The sequence below is a fragment of the Bemisia tabaci genome, chromosome 3 (genome assembly GCF_918797505.1).
Source record: "Bemisia tabaci chromosome 3, PGI_BMITA_v3".
NCBI classification, from domain to species: domain Eukaryota; kingdom Metazoa; phylum Arthropoda; class Insecta; order Hemiptera; family Aleyrodidae; genus Bemisia; species Bemisia tabaci.
The window spans coordinates 33,544,000-33,565,653 of NC_092795.1; the positions used below are offsets into that span (position 1 = coordinate 33,544,000).

At 39.8% G+C, this 21,654-nt stretch overlaps 2 protein-coding genes across 4 annotated transcripts in view; both read left to right on the forward strand.

The window, feature by feature from the left end:
• The window catches only part of LOC109043908 (heat shock protein 68), a 55,151-nt gene extending 42,418 nt beyond the window's left edge, over positions 1-12,733 (forward strand). The window contains exons 6-7 of the mRNA XM_019061270.2: positions 7,427-7,772; positions 10,804-12,733. Coding sequence (XP_018916815.1) covers positions 7,427-7,772; positions 10,804-11,003 — 546 coding nt within the window. The 3' untranslated portion in view covers positions 11,004-12,733. The remainder of the gene's footprint in view (positions 1-7,426; positions 7,773-10,803) is intronic.
• Positions 12,734-14,020: 1,287 nt separating this feature from the next.
• Positions 14,021-21,654, forward strand: part of LOC109043910 (transmembrane protein 135) — a 30,182-nt gene continuing 22,548 nt past the window's right edge. The window contains exons 1-2 of one of the 3 annotated variants that reach the window (XM_072298200.1): positions 14,021-14,389; positions 16,395-16,891. The gene's annotated coding sequence lies outside the window, so the exon portion shown is untranslated. The remainder of the gene's footprint in view (positions 14,390-16,394; positions 16,892-21,654) is intronic. The other 2 variants (XM_072298199.1, XM_019061272.2) reach the window with 2 other exon arrangements.

Consider the following 21,654-nt stretch of genomic DNA (forward strand, 5'->3'; position numbering starts at 1 on the left):
TATTATGCAGAAGTCCCCCCTTCCTCACTACAGGCTGATTATTGACATTGATAGACAAGGCAATGACCAATGAAGACGGCCGGAAAGTGGAGCGATTTCCTTGGTTAAAATGAGTGGTTGTCGTAGACTAAGCGAAAAAATGATTCGGATCAGCTTAAGGACCTCCCGTGGGTTGCCTTTAGTTACTTTATTTCTTAGTTCTCTTATTTCTAGTTCCCTTCCTCTTTTTTTCTTTGTCAATCGTTTTGTCTGGTAGTTTCAATAATCAGGCCGCTACGCGACCCTAGAGTTTCTATTTCGGGAAAGAATGACCGCACTTGGATTCATTTTGCAAAAATGGAACCAAGAGCAATAGAGCATTCCAATGTCGCCAAGATTGTGCAAATTTTTTTATTTTGCTAATATAAACTGATCATCTATGTACATTAGTTTCATCTTTACTCCCAATAAACTGGGAATTCAAGAAGAAAATTACCTTTGTAAATTCAATTTTTTGCATGATTTCAGCAATTACATTGCAAAGAATGTAAGTTGCACAATCCTATCAACATTGGAATGCTTTTGTTTCCTTTCTGTAAAATACGATCCACATGGAGTATTCATGCCTACTTCACTACCGCCACATTACAGAAGCGGGTCCAGCCGGTCGACCAAAATGACACTACCGATTTTGAATCCATGCTGATTCATCACCTAATATCCTGAAAAAGTATGATATTATGAGAAATTTTAAAACCTTGCGATTGAGACGGATCTCTAGTTTCACCGAATCGTTATTGGGTTTCATTAATTTTAACGAAACATCTTTGCAGAGTGATGTTGGTCTTCGATTCAATCTCCTTTGCACTCGGAAGTGCATAACGCTCGTAAGTCGATTAAATATTGAAGTGGGTAGTTTCAGAATCCCTGCGGTAAAGGAAATCGGCTAATTTCATTGAGATCCTGTTCTTGAAATAAGATATTAATTTGATGAATATTTTTGGGCTCTTGCTGAGATAATGTTGACGCAAAGAGAAATACCTCACGTTGCTGTAAACTGTGTATTTCATGAGTCAATTTTCCCTTGAAAAGCAAGTTTCCGAGCGAGTTGCGGGGGATAAATTGTTTGCGAGTGTCCTAAAATCTTAATACCCTAGTAGCATAGATTGCAGTAAGTAGCCATTACATAGTAAACATATTGCCATTCCATTGAGTTTCCATTTGAGCTGTGTATGTTGCCTAGCTCCTATTTGAAGGGGACCCATTTATCGAAACTTGTTGCAATCAAATTGAAATAAGTTGCAAGTTTTCATTGCATTGCATATTGCCTATCTTTCTGATATACGGAGCTCATTTTGTTCATTGTTTAAAACCGGCATTAATTGACTAAATGATGTAAAAATAGTGCAATTTAATGGTAAAAAAGTCACAATTTTATTGGAATCAAATTGCATTTTAATTTCAATATTTTCGTTGTACTGTGCTACGTGGGTAATTCAATCTCAGAATCTTGTAGATTGATGCATTTTAGAGTAAAAATGTGTGAATTTGACTATAATATTTGGACTTTTTGCGGCTTTGTCTCCTCGTAGAATATAACGGACCCAATAGATTCACGTTCAGGCGATTATTTGAACTGATTGTTGGGATCGTTGAATGTTTGCAGCCTAAGAGAAAGAGGTGCCTTTGTTCTTTTTTTTAAACTTTTTTTTATCAACAATTGCTAATTGAATATGGCAGAATAGTCATACGTCAAGTTGCAAGTTTGCAATGTGATTAGTACAGCGAAACCTCGATTATCCGCGATAATTGGGACCGGAGGTTCCACGGATGATCAGAAACCGCCAACAATCCGACCTTAAGAACCGCGGACTGAAAAGCTACTGCATGTGTTTCGCAAATAGTAGAATAATAAGTAAATGCAGGAAACTTGAGCGAGACGATGATAAGTTTTACCTTTGAGGGAGCCTTTGACCGTCTGAACTGTCATTCGTTTGACCACCTTGCTTTTTCAACCAAGAAGACAATATACCAGTGTTCTAGACGACCACGGATGACCGGGGCTCTATTGGAAGTTTGTTCCCTGCATCTATCGCTCTTCTTTTGAAATTCCTTTTTCAACGTGTACTGAAAGAGGACTTGATCACCGCCTCAAAAGCTGTAAATATCATGACATTAAACACCGCTGCGTATACTGCCATGCTAAGGAAGAACGCCGTATGAACATTCGAGAGTTGCCAAATTTCCTTCGATAAAACGTTTATTTTTGCGGAACATTGTGAATATTGTTCCTTGAAATTTTCATGAACTTCAGGTGAAATTTCAACCAAAATTATCTGAAAAATTGGAAGGAAAGTATTCATGAGTTTACCAGAAAATTCGTGATTTATCAACGGAAATTTGGCAACGCCTGAAGGTACATACGGCGTTTTTCCTTAGTACGGCAGTATAGATCGATACTCGTTGTACAACAATGTTGTGGTACCTGCGGTGATTTCCGAAGCAGTCTAGAGACCAAAACGGAGTTTTCTTAATTAATTTTGTCACCAGGGGAGGGGCGGGGCGAGCATCGGGATGAGGGGGGGGGGGTTGTGTCAGGGCAGGTGGCGGCGTCGCCCGCGCATACAAATAGCTTGTATTAATTTCAATCGGAGCCGGCAATAGGCAATGACATCACCGCGACATTGCGAGCGGCTCGCTTCTGAAAAGGCAACGGATCTCAAAGGCTCGCCAATCGCGGTCCTCATCGTCGGCCCGATTTCGCCGATTTTAAGGCTGTGACGTCACACGACCTTGCTACTGAAGGATCGTCGTTTTACGGTCCCAAGTTTAGCGCGGAGAAACTTGATTATTAGTAAATAGCCTTTATATCGATACAGTCCAACAAGTTCTGATAATGCCACGTGGACAATTCATTAATGGTAACAGGCAGAAGCGGCAGTTGGAAAAATTGTTTGCCCTCCGATTAAGCCTGTGTTGAATAATCGATTCTTGTCGGGAAACCTGGCGGCGTGCAGAGAATCGATTCATTTCATCGCAAAATGAGACTTGATCACAAAATGGGAAGATTTAAGGTGATTCGACGGTTGCCGTTTTTTGTGTCAGAGCGACGTGTGATATATCGCATCGATTCGTTCCATAATTTCAGCTACTTGTCATTTTTTTCAAATTCTGAGAACGCACTTCTGTTGTCATGATATCAAAGAATTCATGTGCCAAATTTGACAAAGAAATTCAACGAAATATAAAAGCGGGGGTTTTTTATGGATATCGAAACTCCACTCGAATGCGATATTTTTCCTCTGAAAAAACCCTGCCTTTAATACGTTGAATTTCTCTGTCAAATTTGGTACATGAATTCTTTAGTCTCGTGACAAGAGAAGTGCGATCTCAAAATTCGAAAAAAATGACAAGTAGCCGAAATTATGAGACGAATTGATGCGATATATCGCACGTCGCTCTGACACAAAACATGGCAACCGTCGAATCACCTTAAAATCAACCTCTAAACAAGGTATATAATTCTATCTCTAGAATTCGATCAATTTCGATGTAACATTCATCGAAAAAGCAACCGATTTTAATTTTTTGTCCACTTTTGAACCATCTGACGGCGATATATCGAACGAAGCAGCCTCTGAATCTGTCTTTATTTGAAAGTAATCGATTTGATCTAACCTGATCACGATCTTGATTAAGTCTCTCTTGACCGATTGTTGTTTGATCGTGCCAACCGCGCGTTCGGCTAATAAATCCATCAATCTGGTGACTGACGTTGAGAAACACCGGAATGCTGGGCAGTAGCCGTTGGAACTCGGGATGTCCTTTTACAAATCGAGGAGAGTTTTTTAAGCGTCTCGCCAGAACCCGTCGCACAAGTAGCAGCTAGAGTACCTTTATGGACAGAGTATGGCCATTTCTGTGCCGGTTTCTCATTGGTCGCGAGAAAATAGGCTGACACGATGTTCTTACGGCCGTAAATAAACAAACAAAATGGCTGTTAGCTGTTATCAGCAAGCAAATTCGAGGTTATGCACATCTTACATACTAATGTGATAAAGGCGAAAGGCGATTCAACAGTGTTTTCATGTGTTATTCTTAGATATGCTAGTTTCAATTGTTACTGCCGTATAATTGAAATTTTTGTCAAATTCTAGCTTCTTACCAATGTTACGGCGAGTCGCCATCTTGTTCGTTCATTTACGACCGTAAGCAGAGCATCATGAAATCTAAAAACGCGTTGACCAATCAAAAAGCGGCTCAGTTTTCCTGCAGTTAAAAGATATGAATGGCCATACTCTGTCTATCAAGTTACTCTAGTAGCAGCAGGAATCAAAACTGAATAAAATATCCTCTTTAAACCAACATTCAATATTCTTGATTGCAAAGAACTAAACTTTTCGATAAAATGTAATCAGTTTGCTGAGCCATTAGAACGTCTGATAACCGTATTTATTATAACAATGAAGACGATCGCTAGCTGAAGATAATGACGTCTTTCATATCGATTGTCCGAGGCCCGAACGTAGGTCTATCGTGATGATTCAAAATTTCGGCTAATGTTTTTTTATTATTATTATTTTTTAGTGGCGAGGCGTGAAAGATCGATTATCGGTATTCACTCATTTAAAGCTATTGTAAAGAATCGATTATTAAAATGTTTGTTGCGAACATCCTGTTTATCGATCCTTTTCCATAGGTTTAAATGACAGATCAATCTATATATCGCAAAGCACGCCACGCTACTGTTACCGTCTGAAAGTCTCCTATTTCTAGAAAATATGAGGTAAAATCAGTAGGAGTTTCCAGAATGGATTTTTTCTTTAAATAATAAAGAAAAATGTGGCAAAAAATCTGCAAACCGAGATGCGTGTTGTATGATTTTCATCGTCGATATTCTATCAATTCTCAATAATTTTCCATCGTTATCTTTTTTTTTTTTTTTTTTTTTTTTTTTTGTAAAAATGTTTTCTTAAAACTCTAATAATGAGCCGACCTTTCAAAGGGATTATCGAATTATTCTCATCTTTTTGCGAACTCTTATTTGACCACTGTGCGCGATTGAATCAAGATCTTTGATGAACGAATGGTACCGTGCTGGTGGGATCGGGAACCCGAGATCGGAACCGAAACCACTCGAGTCCAGCCAAGTCCTATCAAAGTGATACGCGGTTCTAGAACGCGCGATTGGAGGGTCAATTAAGCCCAGGTTTCACACGGTGTGAAGCTCTTTTAATTGATGCGTTGTCGTCGGTCGGAAGGGAGATACCCACCGGCAAAGCTCAACACCGGACCAACTTGGAGAGGAAAGTAATCACTCTTGGCTTGCCAGATCACAAATGTGACCATATAGCCGTTGTTGAGGGGATCTTGATGCCTCCCCCCCTCCCGGAAGGCTGCCCCCCCCCCCCCCCCCCCGAAAAGTTACGAACGCATGTAGCGTGTAGCCGCTCGATATCCGTAGATCCTCGTGAACATTGGAAAAAAAAAAAAAAATACATTGGATCTAGAGTCCAGACTCTTGAAAACATTGACAAGAAATCGGATTTTTGCTTGAATCAAAACAAAATCCGCTTAAATTAAGAGGCTTGATTCTTGATTTAAGCTAGATTCTGATTGAATCAAGAGTACTTTTTCTTGTCGATGTTTTTAAGAGTCTGGACTCTAGATCCAATGTGTTTCTTTTTTTCCAGTGAAAGGTAAGATGCCCTTAGCGCGGTAGCTCCTCACAAAACGATCCTATAGCTACGCTCATGAATCTGATCGTTCACAGGAAAAGGTTTTTTTTTTCATCAATTTAAATGAAAATAATCAATGCAGAGTGTGCAAACATTTCAAAATCATCAGTTGAAAAACGCTGAATATGCGAGTATAAATATTAGAGCCTAAGAGAGCGGAGCGGCGTGCTGCCAGCGTGAGAGGCTCACTAGCGCCTACAAACCTAAGTGGATACTTCACGCATTGCACAATGCTTGAAGTATCCACTTAGGTTTGTAGGCGCTAATGCGCGTTACGCGCTTACCGCCCGCCCGCCGTGCGGCGCAGGCGCCTGAAGCAACTATTTCAAAACAGAGGTGTTGCACAGTATTATACGAAATTGAATGTATTAAGAAAGACAGGCATCCTTTAAATGTTCAGATCATTCCTCGCAAAATAAATCAAAATACTTATCGTACACAGGAAAAATCTAAGAGCCTTTAGCTGAGGCAAATCAAGAGGTTCATCCGGTTCACGTATAACAAGGTGGGAATTGCTTGAAAGATAATTAAGTCCTGTTGTACCAAAGAGGTGTAGAGAGTTTTGGTGAATTTTGTCTAATGGAATTGACGCTCCCTCATTTTTAACAAAAATCTCAATTATATATTTTTCTCCGTTGGATCAAACAACCAAAAAAAAAACAAAAAACAAGCAAACTCTCATTCTTCCAAGACATTATACATTTTCATCCAAAAACGTCGTGAGCAATTGTCGTTTGTACTTACATGTGGACCAATTAACTTTGGATCTCAACTGGCACGTAGACCAAAAACTCCGTGCCGAAAAAACGCGTGGACGTAAATTACTGGAAAAAACAAGTGCGCGGACAAACAATCGTTGACGAAATGTTCTATAACCTTAGCGCCTAAAATTTTATGCTTGGACTTTTAGGATGTATGCCTCCATCAATTTTTTTTGGCATTCAAAGTCAGAAATGCACATTCCCAGTGTTTTTTCTTGTTGAAACATTTAAAAGAAGTTCAGCAAAATTATTTCCCAGGAGATGAAGTCCCCTTTCATAGATTCGGCCACAATTTACTCAATTTTCGTAATTGATCTTTGGTATTTCACAGCAGCCTCTCCCCGGTTTAAGTTGTTATTTTGGCGTGTTTTTTGGCCGATAAGTTGTTCTTAATGGAGATGTTGCATGTGTGAGGAATTTGCAATTTGACTGTTGATTGCGTGTAAAAGTTTGCGAGAAATACGATGGTGTCACTGGTTTTTTCTGAAATCAACTCCCAAGCTCAAAAAAAGCTCTCAGTTGAGGCCAAAATGGGGGGGATATCCCACGCTATCCTGAGAGTCCACCTCTACATCAAGACAAACTCTCATGCAAAGATAGGGAGCAAATACATTGACAGGGCTGCCACTTTATTTGAGGACTCTAAAACTGAAAACACGGCAACCCTGCTAATGTATTTGCTCCCTATCTTTGCATGGAGAGTTTGTCTTGATGTAGAAGTGGACTCTCAGGATAGCGTGGAATATCCCCTCCATTTTGGCCTCAACTTATGAGAGTTTTTTTTGAGCTTGAAGTTAATTTCAGAGAAAATCGGTGGGACTATCGTGTTTGTCGCAAACTTTTACGTAAGAATCAACGGTTAAATCGCAAATTCCTCACACATGCAACATCTCCATTCTCTCTAGAAATGTGTTTAACATTGATCGATGAATATTACCTCTGGTTTAGGTGTTCGAGGGCGAGCGGTCAATGACCCGCGACAACAACCTCCTGGGGACGTTCAACCTGTCAGGGATCCCGCCGGCGCCACGAGGTGTGCCCAAGATCGAAGTGACGTTCGACCTGGACGCCAACGGGATCTTAAACGTCTCTGCGAAGGACAACAGCAGCGGGAAAATGGAGCGGATCACCATCAAAAACGACAAGGGGCGCCTCTCCAAGGAGGACATCGAGAAGATGCTCGCCGATGCCGAGAAGTACAAGCACGAGGACGAGAAGCAGAAGGAGCGCGTCACCGCCCGCAACCAGCTCGAGGGATACACCTTCAACGTCAAACAGGCCGTCGAGGAGGCGGGTAAGTCACACCTGGAACCGTCCCACTCAAAAAAGGAGGGCTAGATTCACAATTTTTAGGGCCCCAAGCTGATCCTTGGAAAAAAAACCACGAAGATGTGGCCCGAAGTGTATGTCACAAGGTGGAGAAATGGCGCCGGGTCCACGCCATTTCGCAGGGAAAACAAAGCCAAGAATTTTCAAAAATTACAATTAGAGTCGAACTCGTTAGAATTTGTTGTACTCTAATGTGTACCGGTACGAAACTGAGATGGGGAGGGGGGGGGGGAGAGTGTTCAGCTCAGGCAGTTTGCATTGGAATATTATGTTGGAGTCACGCCGAGAGATCTAACAATTATAATTTTTGGAACTTCTTGGCTTTGCTTTCCCTGGTGTGGAATGGAAGATAGTGTGGAACCAGCACCGCATTTCTCCACCTTGTTGCTGATCCTTGGTTGGTGCCCTAAGAGTTGACGCTCTCAAGGGGGGCACTTCGGTATGTACCAGTACTTCAGATGTGTGACCCGAACCCCCTGGTAAAAATTGGCGATAGGAGCTGCGTTTTAAAATACCATAGGAGTTCTTATAGCCGACTGAAGAAGGCGATAGAAAATCATATAGCTGGCTGTAGAAAGTGGAACACATCATACGGCCGGGCTACACGAAGCGATAAAAAATTAAACAGCCGGGCTATAGTTCCTGTCGCCGGGCTTTACACTTTATCGCCTGGCTGTTGCTTTTTCGCCATCAGCTATAAAAGGCTATAAGAAATTGTGTAGAAATTCGTGTGCTTTGTAAATCCTTAAGTTTGTACGGAATCACCTTATTATTTACAAAACGCACATTATATTTTCCTTTACTACATATTTGTTTTCATCAATTAAAATGAGAATAATCCATACAGAGTGTGCAAACATTTCAAAGTCATGAGTTGAACAACGCTGACTCCACGAGATTAAATATTAGAGCCTAACACAAAGCGGAGCGGCGGCGCACTGGCGCCTACAAACCTAACAGGGATACTTCACGCATTGCGCAATGCGTGAAGTATCCCTGTTAGGTTTGTAGGCGCTATGCCCGCCCGCCGCGCCGCGCCGCAGCGTACCACGGCGCTTGAAGCAACTATTCTACACCAGAGGTATTGCACAGTATCGTTCGGAATTGAAGGCGCTTCAATATATTAGGAATGGCAGGCATCCCTCAAAATTACGGAGCTTTCCTCGCAAAATAAATCAAGATACTACGGCCCGAAAAGAGAGCGGTAATCCAAAAACTCACTAAGTCCTAGCATCCGTACTTGGTAACGTTTAGCATACACTTTATCGTCAGGCTGTTGCTTAATCGCCATCGGCTGTAAAAGGCTATAAGAAATTGTGTTGCCGGCTATAGAAGCTATTGGAAATCTTACAGTCAGCTGTAGGTCTATGGTATTTTGGAACACAGATTCTACTGTCAATTTTTACAAGGGCCCTTCGGTATATACCGAAGTACTTCAGATGTCTGACCCGAACTTCGGCAGCTGGACCTCAAGTTTTTACATACGTGCGATCCGAAAACTTCAGAGATCCATATGTTCTCCACTTCGGGTCTCACGCACGAAGTTTTTTTCTCCGTGTGTCCATCAATATCCCCCACAATTCCTCGTTAAGCTGAGAAGAATTTATAATCAATGCGTCAAAGTAAAGACTCATGGCGCTAGGTGTAATTTGTCCCGATGAAATTCATTTTGTCGTAACATCGAGAGAAATTTCATTACATCAGGATAACACTCGTTTTCACAACTAAAATTCACGCGGTTCTTTAACTTTTGTCCGTGTTCCAATGAGTTTAACTCTCAGCCCACCTAGATATTGGCAAGACAACTGATTTCTTTATTGCAATAAATCTGATTTTCTCCATGCACATACAATTTACACGCGGAAGAATCGTTTAGACAATGCACCATAGTCAATTTTATATTCATTACATCCTATGTTTGTGTAAATTTCCTGAATCCAACTATTCGTGCTCCATCAATGTGCGTGTTGCATATCTGTGAGACTGAAGGCTTTTTGGTTTCTTTGCACATGTAGGGATGCCACGACGAGCTGTCTGGCGTTCCATCATGAGTTTTCGACGAAATTTTTATTCGCAAAGCAGGGATGTTAGACTGTTACTGATTAGAAAAAAAATGTATTTTGCTAAGTCATGAACAGAGAAAATATATCTTAGAGACTTTGCACTAGTACTTCTCATATAGCCCACTTTACGCGCCGAAAATGGGAGCTACGGACTGACTGTTGAATCGTTATCAAATGACCTTCATCGATAAATCCCACTTTTAGCAGTACTATTTGGATTACATTTTGCAATAAGGAACCACTATTTCTGGCCCATTTTAGAAACAACATACAAATCATTAGTTTCCCGATGCATATATGTGCTTGTTTGGGAGAGCCAGAAATGGTGGTTTCATATATTGCAAAATGTAATCCATTCATCGATCAAGTTCATTCGAACATTCGATATCGACCAACAATCGGCTCGCTGGATGGGCGGTTAGTGGAACGGTTTGAAATTAGCAGGATGGTGAATTTTCAGCCACCAATTCAGGCTTCATCGCCCACATATTAAAATTTAAGCACATAATGAAAGTTTAATTTCGCACCTAATAAGCAGTTCGCAGCCGGCTGATGATGGGGCCATCTCGACCCCGAAACGCGTCCCAACTAAAGTAACATGGCGCAAGTGAGTTCGCGATTTGTATCATTTTTTATAAAATTGTCTTGTGACTGTCCCCCACCAAAGTTTCTCTAATTTTTAATCTGCGTAGGACTTAGTGGGGGAGGGGGGGGGGGTGCGCACATCTAAGAAAGGTATTGTAAAACAAAATTTGAAATCGTTTAAATAAGTGTATTCATAGTCTAAATGATAATTGAGTCCGTCCGATTTCTAAAATCAATGTTAGGTACTGTTCTTTCTCCGTTTTTGTTAAAATCACTTCTCTTCACTTGAATTTATTTCTTTTTAAAAAATCGAGGTTAAATTTGGTTGTATGTGCTATTGTTTTGCAGGTAGCAAACTATCGGAGACAGACAAGAAAGCTGTGTTGGACAAATGTTCGGCAGTGCTTACCTGGTTGGACACAAACTCATTGGCAGAGAAGGAGGAGTACGAAGAAAAACTAAAGGACCTGCAAAAGGATTGCGCTCCAGTCATGACCAAACTTCACCAACAAGGGGGCAAAGGTCCCACCGTCGAAGAGGTTGATTAAATATTTAGGGCAAAGAAAAACTGCAACCTCAACTCTGCGGACTTAACACTTAGGAGAAAGAATAAATCTACAAAAAAGAGCGGGTGAATTATGCGATTAGAGGGAAAAGGCAAGAGCAATAAACAAAGTAATGCGTTGTAAAACGCTTGAAAAACGGGTAGATTTTTTTGACTTTGAGAAAATCTCTGTATCATATACATTGTGTCTGAATTAAACAGACGCACATCTGAACCGTTCAAATTGAAGTCAAATTTCCTATTTTCATTGGAAAAATAGAGATATGTACCCTTAAAATTTACGCTTGAAACATATGTATCAAGGGGTTAACGACAACCTGTCACATATAACTCGGTCAATATTGCTCGTAATGTTCCTTGCTAAATAATTATCGGTTAAAAACATTACCTTAAAGCTTGCACGTATGTCCCTATTAAGTGTTCAGTTCGGTTGAATTGAAGTTTGCAATTGTATCGTCCACATGCAATATGTGTATGGTAAAAAAATTGAAACTTGAAAGGACTTGCAACTTTCTGTGAACAGATCAACTTTTTCTATAAGTTTCGAACATAATGGTCATAGTGAAACCCGCATGTTGGGAACGAATTTTGTCTTTCAATTTTCATCGTTACCAGTTTGTATATTCATCGTTTCTCTGAAAATGTTGGGTGAATGTGATTTGTTTCTTTTTTTTAAAAGTGAACGATTGAAAATATGAAACTGTAAATAAGAATATAATTGTAAACATTTTTGCCCTCGATGAATCAGGAGTGTAAAAAGTAACTTCTTCATTCTGTTACCTTTTCAAATTCTAATATTAACTTATTTTAAGTTGATCCATAAATTTAAAAAAAAGAGTTAGAACCATAGGCCCAATACAAATTGCTGCATCAATGTAGCTTTTGAGAGAGTTTCCACTCAATACAATGCATAAGGAGACAATTTTAATTTTAGTGTGTTTGCATTGCCACATTATTACGTAAAATTCATATTTAAGGGCCCATAAAGATGCTAGTTTCGTAATTGAAAAATTGCATACTGGCCCAACGCTCACCCGCGTACTAACACCCCCAATTTCATTTTTCCGCTTTCCAAAGCACAGATTAACTGATAACTCATCAAAGCTCAAAGTTTGTAAAAAAAACTAGGTTCTTTAATGTTTTGTTATGGAGCTTGATTTTAAATGGTTATTTGCTCCTGGGTTCGGACGCAGTCTTGCTTTGAAGGGACTGCTCAGAACTTCCTGATCACAAATCATTGTAGCCCTCAAGCAGACTACTACTGCTGCAGTGCAGTGGGCTTGCTTGCCCTCTATAGACTGATTTAGTGACTACGTCATTCGCTATAATATCGAACTCTTGGTTCAAACCAAAACAAACTAACAAAACCTCATGTGCGAATTCTTCATGATTTACTTGTGTTAATTTATTAAAATGTAGTCATTAACTGGCCATAAATCAATTAAAGACCCATTAAATACGAGAACTTACGATTGCAAAAAACACTTTGACGCATTTTACCACCATTCTGCAAAGGACGCGAATCAGAAAAAGGTTCTGTGTTTGTTTACACCTGAACCAAGGGTTCGATATTATATCGAATATCGTAATCACTATCAGTTTATTGCAGGGTAGTCAATCATGAGCTCTAAAAAAAGTCGAACTGCATTTATGATGTTTGTTTATATCTAACTGTTAATTGTTAAATTATTATTTATTTTTCCAAAATAAGAGTAAGTTTTAACAAAGTTGTCTTTTGAACGTCTGTTGTTGTCACCCTTATGTACATTACAGCCACATGCATGTGGAGAAAAATTCTGAACTCTGGTTGAGTGGAAGGTGAGGTAGAAGCAGGCCCGCCACAAGGGGGGGATACTGGGTCCTTGGTACCGGGGCCCGGGCCCTGGAGGGGCCCGTGACGCAGGTGACAAACCACTACGAATTCATGTGTAACCCTTGTCTCGTGAGGAAAAGTGGAAAATTACTCTAGAAATTCCGCAAAAGGTGAATAAAGTTTCAAAAACACGCTAGGGCACTGTAAAATTTTTCTTACTTTTTTAGAGATTTCTATCTATTTTCAAGATTTTGAGTATATGTAGAATGATATTTTTAGCAACTGCGTTTCATTTTCTTCCGTTGACGGATGCTAAGAGGCTCCTGTCTGGGCATCCTCAACTTCAATGTCTCAACTCCCTTGCCATAGATTTACAAAAGGGGAGTCAAGGGGGGCCCGGCTTAGCCTAGAATTGAAAATTATCATCTGCCCCCCTCAAAAAAACATTTATAGATGTTTTGAATGCAACAATTCGAAAGTATTTGGCGCTGAAAGTAAAAAAAAAGGAGTAATTATTCTGCAGAAATTGATGGAAAATCTCCATCATAAGAGCTTCAAAATGCGTCCAAATAGATTTAAAATTTCAAAAATTTCCCGGGGGAGTCCCCCCGAACCCCCCTCTGTGCTAGGGTCCCGGGCCAGAAAACTGGTACCAGGGCCCGAGATGGGATGTGGCGGGCCTGGGTAGAAGGGAGTCTGCCTCCCCCGGTTTCACCTCTCTGGGAAAACGGTTTGAAAGAGACTATATCTTTTGGAGACCGAAGTTTGGCTGAGAATTGTGTAACTCTGCCCTTGCGCCTCTGCGCTACAGGAGTGACGCATATGTATCTGTAGCCGAATTTTGCTGTTTTAGTTAAATCAGTGCTTTAATTTAACTTAAATTAGACGAATTTTAAGGGAAAATCGATTTCGAAAATTTAAGCCTTACGACTCTCTTCGGGAACACGGGTTTCCAGTCCGTTTGTCTAACGTCTGTCTCTAGTACCCACGCAAAACACGAACTTTGGCCAAAAAAAGTCTACCCCCTCCATCGAGGAGTCACGGATTCGCGAAGACTTCGGCTCTATCCTTCAGATCAGCGTAACGAGGCGCGAGTTCGGTGCCCGCGCCGCGCCGCACGGAGCCTTTAATTGCCGGCACGTCATTAATTCGTATGTTAAGAGCCGGGCTCTTAATTCATGCAGGGAAAACTGTTGAGTCAGTGAGTCGATCGGCGGCCTGTCTCCCGCGCTCAGCTGATCCCCGTTTCCGCGCCCGCGAAAAACAGTCAACATTGAGACGAACCGATTGTTTTGTTTCCGTGCCCAGCGTCGCTTCTGGTCCTCGCTTACGCGACAGTTTTTGATTTTGAATCAGTCTCTCTAATCAGTGCGCCCATCAGTCGATCTTGTTCGCTTGTCATCGTTGCGGCTCAAGTGTGGTTTTTTTCTTTCGAACGCGTGAAGTGCGCGAGGTTACGGAACCGAAGTGACGATTACACGAAAAGCACAATTTTTAAACGGTAGAACTTGCTCTCTAACTTGTAGGGTCCACAAAATTACGGAACAAAACTAACGGTAACACAAACAAAATATAATTTACAATCTTCATGATGAATTTTTTAGACGCATGAGTTAAGTAAGTGGCGGAAATAAACTAAGGCTACCGTGAAATGCGCGAATTCAAATGCGCAATAGTTTTTATTTTCGAACCCAGAAAATGAGTAAATCCTAAGACACTAGAGATACTAAATTGTACGCGGAGTGTTATTTTCAAAAGTATTAAGTGCGAAAAGTTACGAAACAAGATTAAATTTATGACCAAAATTGCAATTTTTCCGCGCACTATCTTATTTCAGTTGCATAAAAAGCAAACTTTTAACACCGAAAAAGACGCTCTTACGGGCTGATTATTGAAATTCATAGACGAAGCGATAAAAAAAGATAAAGGGAAAACGGAGCGATCCTATTGGTGGAAGTGGGTGGTTGCGATTGGCAAATAAGACTAACTAACTGCAACCCACGAGGGCTCTTGCAGATAGTCCCACATTTCCCCTTTAGTCCAAATGACCCACTCGTTTCAACCGGTGGCATTGTAACATTGCCCCTTTTACTATAGCTTTATCTATAAATTTCAACAATCAACCCGCTGTTGAATATGCCGCGACAGGAATTCTTGTTGAACCAATCGGAAATCTATTCAAAACGATAGGACATCTCTTCCAAGTAACGGCGGGAATTCTGTTTGAAACCAGGAGATTCCCTGTTATTCGAACGAGAAATTACTGCCATAGCATATTGTAGCAGGAGTTTCTGTCGACCTAAAAGAAAATTTATATCAATGTAAAAAAAAAGAATCTGACTTGAACACGACAAGCACACTCTCTTTAATGCAGGTGCTTGTTTATTTTCAAAATGCATACAGTGCAAAACAAAAGTGACTTAGCTCGGCACAAAAATTCTATGAGAAGAATAGAATGGTTTTTTTCTTCAATGTAGGCACATTTCAAATGAGGCACACAATGTATTAAACGTTCGCAGTGGTTTAATTATTTTTTTTTTACATACGCGCGAATTAACTTTATCATTAGGAGGGAGGCGAGAACACATGCGGGCAAAGTTTAGCGAAAGCGAGCCAAATGTTCAAGGAACAGGAGATGCACTCATTAATTGGTTGGCAGAATTCCCCAAAAGAGACAGTAAAAATCATTAAGTGTAAAGCAATTAAATTCCACTCTCAAGCAATCGTAAAGGAACCATCAGATCACCTAGTTACCTAATTCGTAGCGCTTTAAACTGGCGTTTTTGTCCACTTCACAAAGGAGAAACAACAAACACATAATATAATGAAAATAAATCTGAATAAATAGATAATTTTTTTGATCAAAATCAGTTTCCTTATTGAAAGTTTTGAGAGCGGACAGCAAAAATATTATGAAATGTTGACCTAAAAATAAATGAGAACTGGAACCTGGAACTAACGTTGATGAGCAGCTCACTTTATTCCCGGAAAAGCCGATCACTTACGTGGAATGCTGTTCATGTGGATACCACTTTCTGTAATTAAAGCACTATTTCTATAGCTCATCTTTAAACGTACCTATTTACATTGAAAAACTAATGCCAAATACGTTATTTCTTAAAAAAAAAAAAAACAGGAAATAGTAGTTCTTTATCGCAGATTGTGGCCCGCGCGCGTGTGGAACAAGCCGTTATGAAGAGAATATACATATGTATAACGTCACATTCCGGCCAACACAAGCGCCATGCAACTTTTCAAAATTTTCCCCGCCATTTTTTTTTTTTTTTTTACAGAGGAATTGTTGGTTGAATTTGTTGGAAAATTTCACTGAATTTTATCGGCATCACAAAGAAAATTCAGTGAAATTTTCGGACAGCTTCGTTGAAAATTTTCTCTGTAAAAAAATAAAATGGTGGGGGACATTTCGAAACATCGCATGGCGCTTGTGATACTTTGGCCGGAAGATTACGATGCGTAAAGGAGTTTTAGTAAACATGTTTAAGGCTTAAGCGTGGGTTACGATATTTACCATGCTAATCGAAAGCTACCGATTGTTTCAAGCCACCTGTTGAGTGTAGTATATACAGACTTCATTCTCGGCTGTAGCGGAAATACCATATCAGAGCTAAAAATGATCCTCTATTCCACAATTTTTCTCCCATGTATAGATCTGCACCCCGCAGTTTAAGGAAGTTCGTCATTCGTCTGCGTAATTTTTTGGAATATTTTAAGTGACTGAATTGATCGATTCTCATTGTGCGAAATAGAAAGTGAACGACAATTTTAAAACGTCGCGGTCATGATGCGTGATTTTTCTGTGCCGGCCGAAAAATTTCATGTGTGACTGGTGAAACGTATTCACTCCTTTTGGCGGGCTCAATCTTATTCTGATGAGTGATTCGTCGGTGAAATGATTCTACGCAATTTGTGTCAACGAACGCTACCGCTCGGAACTTCGCAACTACAGGAACATCGTACAGTTTGCTGAGGAGAACCTGCGGAAATTGCAGAAAAAGACGAATCATAAAATTGAATTTTCTGTTGGCGTTAAATCAAAGGTAACGTTTATTCATTTTTCCCCATAGGCATTGTACTAGTGTACACCACTAGGCACTCAAGTAAACAAAATTAAGTATAATAATGAATCAGGTCTTTTTTCTTTTTTTGTTTCAAGTATCATTTTAGGAACAGGGATCCAGAGAACATACCGTGAACCCTTTCAGTGAATTTCTCGTAGCCCATATGGAATACTCTCACAAAAGTGAAAGCCTGAATGTCTCGTTTAGTCTTCTGTCAAAAAAAAGAGGAAAAAATATGAAAAGACATTAACTACGTATAATATAGTTAGATTGATGTCGGTGAAATTCGTCCATATTTGCAGTGAAAGTATACAAAATCTTGCGTAGAGCGAGGTTCCTTCTGCTGTGGATCGTAGTATATTACCCTCCTCCGAAAAAACGCATTAGAGAATTTGAATTTTGCGAATTATTCGTAATGATAAAAGGATTTTCGAAGAACTTGTGAATTTTGCCGATTAATTCATCATAAAGGTTCACAATTCAAGGGCTTGGAGGACACGAGGCGCATGAGTGCAGGTTTTGCTATTATACGAGTTTGAAGTTTCGAAATTACATGGATCCTTTTGACGGAAAGAAGTTCAAACTGGCTTTTTGACGCTTAAAAATTGAAATTTGGGACCGAATTTTTCTCAAAATATGCATTAAAATTATGTTTTCCTTGAAATCATTATGATCTCAATTTTTTCAAAACCTACACTTATGCGCTTTGTTCTCCAGGCTTCTCAATTATTCAGGCTGACGCAAGTACAACTTTCAAGATATAATATTCATCACTATTCTGATAAATAAATATTGAGGAAAGTGGACTTTTGAATGTCCATATCGTCGCTCCTCTGACGTAAGGGCGTAATCTCGATTTCCACAAGAGCCCTGTTTTACATATAGGTTCATGCTTTCTGGGGTTCATGCAGAAATCGAGGTACGCCCTTACGTCAGTGGAGCGAAGATATGACGTGCCTCCTCAGCATGACGAAGTACTGGTTCGAAATCAACGAGGCTGTGCCGATCCAGTGAAAATTGAGTAAGGTCAAATTTGCGCCATTATTTATAAACAAATCTGCCCGATTCACTTACCTTATAAAACAGCAGACAAGGTCAACGGACTTGCTATTTGGTACTTTACACATTTTTCTTTTGATAATCGTCGTCATTCCAATCTTTATCCCCGAACTTTCTTTATCTCGAATGCTCAATACTCAAAATTATCACATTCAGATGCAACCGAGCGACTTTTGTTGACAAAGTCACTTAACGCTAACAAAATCAACTCAGAAGGAACTATTATTTTTTCGACGAGGGAAAAAATCGAGGATAATTGAAATCCTGATTTTGTCGCACAACCGGAAGCAGTTGAACCGTAATATTTGCCCTCTTTTATTTAGGTTTCTTTTCTCGCGGAGGCTTACAATGCAAGAGACAAAACATTAGAGATATTACATAATCCTATATAATTTGATAGACTCAGATTTCTTAGACCTAAGGCTTGCTTTAATTGGACGGAATCAAGTACTAGGGGCACACTTAAAAAGGGAATTTTGAAAAAAACACATAGGCAGAATAGCTTAGGAATCATATCGTGCGTGTATGTGGGACGCATTAGAAATCAGACGGAGGAAAAGAAGAAGGAGAAGAAGAAGAAAAAGGAGACGATGAGAGGGTGAAGAGGAAAAAGAATTTCCACCCAACATATTATGAGAAGCTATATTGCATATAATTATGTGTTGATTTCAAAACTCCCCAAGTATAAATATGACCAATGGTCATCCATCCATATTGCTAACGTTTATTCAAGACACATATCAAGTCTCAAACTCTCAAGTCTAACAAATCCGAATCTTGTACTAGGATATAAATGGTTGATGAAGATACAATCATGGAGGAAATCTGTATGGGTCAGTGCTTTCTGTTTCTCACAGCCACTTTATGAATCCACATTACCTGTTCGAAAATTACGTAAACTCATGCATTATAAAAAGAAAATTATCGGTGATGGACGCATTATCCTGAATAGTTCTAAGCTACATTTATCGGCTCTCTGCTTTACCGCAAGTCTTCCAGTTCTTGTATAATGGGCCAATTTAGTGATCCTCAATTGATGAAGTGAGCGAAAATCAAGGCTTTTTCATTGGGAGCTTGCAGTATGCATGGAGCCACGGTTTCACAGAGCGAGTATGCGCGACGCGAAGTTGATCTGCAAATCAACTTCTCGACTGGATGCAATGATTTTATACCTGTCAGGTGCCACTTACAATGAAAAGGCGATTCACGTCGCCAATGTCTGTGGCAAAGGAAAAATTTAAAATAATTGCACCCGGTCGCTCAAATTTGCCGCGCAATCGACTTCGCGTCGAGCCGTGTCTGTGGAGCCGTGCCTTGAGAGTTTCCGTTGAGAGCGTGAATACATCTTTACCGCATTTTATGATGGACATGTGATCTCGATTCTTTTGTTCCTTTCCGGAACTTAGCGGCAGTCTGTATCCATTGTGATGGAGATAAAATAATTTGACTAATGAATCAAGTATTTCCACGGTTTCAAAAGAAACTAGACGGATAAAATTTCTGATTTTTCCCAAATCAATTTTGAATGTTAAACAAGTTGGATTTTGCAATCGCTAGCGATAGCAATATTCGTCATGGGAACGTTAGCTCCTGGGATATGAAAATGTTAAGGTACAGTTCGTTTGTAGTATCTTCTGAATTGAAGGGGCTATGTAATTTTGTGTTGACATCTCTTTTTTAACATTTTTAATTATTTTCTTTGCATACAAGAAAGCTGTTATGTACCAATTATTATTTTCGTTGGATTATATATGGTTTTCGGAAGTTAACGCATTTAAGTTTCAGGTTCGCTTTTTCGGCGTAAAGTATACATAAGGTGTCCCAAAAGCACCGGGACTTGTTCTGTAACTTCGAAAGTAAGATAGATACAGACATGATCTTGATCTCATTTTAAAGATCAACTCAATACCTATCGATTAAAACCAAGATCAGCTCAATCGGATAAAAATTGACCGAGTTATGGCAATTTGAAATCAGCGAGGAAAGTTTACGCCTACGGTTTTTAAGGAAGATTTTTCGCTTACCAGGATTCAAAAAGTTAATATTCGTAGGTATCCACTTTCCTCCGAATCTTCCATAACTTCCTTTTGCTTTTCAAAGTACCGTCCATCAAACCGGATGCACTTTTTCATGCGCTCTTGCCACTTATCCAACATTGTTTTCCTGAATTCTTCCTCTGGGATGGAGTTGAAGAAGTTTTGAATTGCATTCTGGATTTGGGTCTTCGATACGAATCTTCGTCCGCGAAGCTCCTTTTTAAGCGTAGGAAACATCCAAAATTCACATGGAGCCAAGTCAGGGCTATAAGGGGAATGAGGGATTGTTTCAACTCCATTTTTACTCATAAATTCACGTGTTAAGCTCGATGTGTGAGGCCGCGCATTGTCTTGATGGAGTATCCACGAAGCTTTCAAGTCCGACCGTTTCCGGGAAATGTGCATTCTCAACTCCTTTAGTACTTTGCAATAATACGCACTGTCAACTGTTGTGTTTGATGGTACAAAATGTTGATTTTTTTTTTTTTTTTTATTTGCACAAAATATAATATGTACAGGATGGTTTTTAGATGTTGTAAAAAACTTAAATTTAACTTATAAGATAAACTTATACTATGTTACGAATATTTGTTTTAGCTAAGTAACTAGGAATATATTAAAACAAATTAATATATGATATACACCCTCTTTGTAGTGAGGAGAAAAATGAAAACAATTTTGCTTTAGAGTAAAAATGTCTTTTTGATTTAAGGGTCCTCCAGAGCAATTTTCCACCTTGTACGATGGTTATTATTTCTTTATATCTATGTTTAAAATTTGAGGTGGGATAATGGCGGCTTCTCAAGAGCACCGAGGTAGGCGATCTTTTGCACCAACGAACAGAAAACTGATGGCGAAAAATAACCAATCAGAACCTCCCAAAAAAAAGAATTTGCCCAAAATCGGAACTTCGTGGTTCTGCGCAGATTTACCAGTCAGACACGACATCTCAAGGTGGAAAAAAACTCGCTGAAAGCGAATTTTAGAAATCAACACAACTTGACGTAGAGACATGATTGGCTAAAAAATACAACGGTTTTTGATACATCGGAAAATCAACCAAAAATCGAAGACTGGGCGAAACGCTCAAGGTCGCAGAGGCATAGGGAATCCCATAGCGATAGCAACGGAACGATTGTAATATCATGGGGAACTCCGTTCCCATGACAAAAGTAGCATCCACACGTTTTGAAGGAAGAGTTTAAAACAAAGAAATGAAAAAGTTCTAAGCACCATTAGGTACTGCTAACATTGTGCATGTTGTTCCTGAATTGCTAAAAATGACTTGGTTTTTGCCGGGCTAAGGAAGGACGCCACATAAACGTATGATGTAGAAAATAAAAATTATGGAGGCCTATAAAATGTGAATCCCGGAGGAGGGGGGATGTCGAGCGTATACAATTTTTTATTGAAATGGGCCTGTTGCAAACTTTTGCTAGAGCAAAAATAAGAGTTGTTTCTTATAGATAATGCCTCGAAAATCACGATGAGCGCATCAGCAAAGTCTGGAATGCACTCATAACTTCACAGTCTGCGTAAGAAATTTGCGGTTTTTTGAGCTTCCCGCTTCAAAAACGATACTACGGCACAGGTGAACATTTTGTAAGAGGAGTCGTTCCATCGTCGGCAATAATCATCATGGCCGAC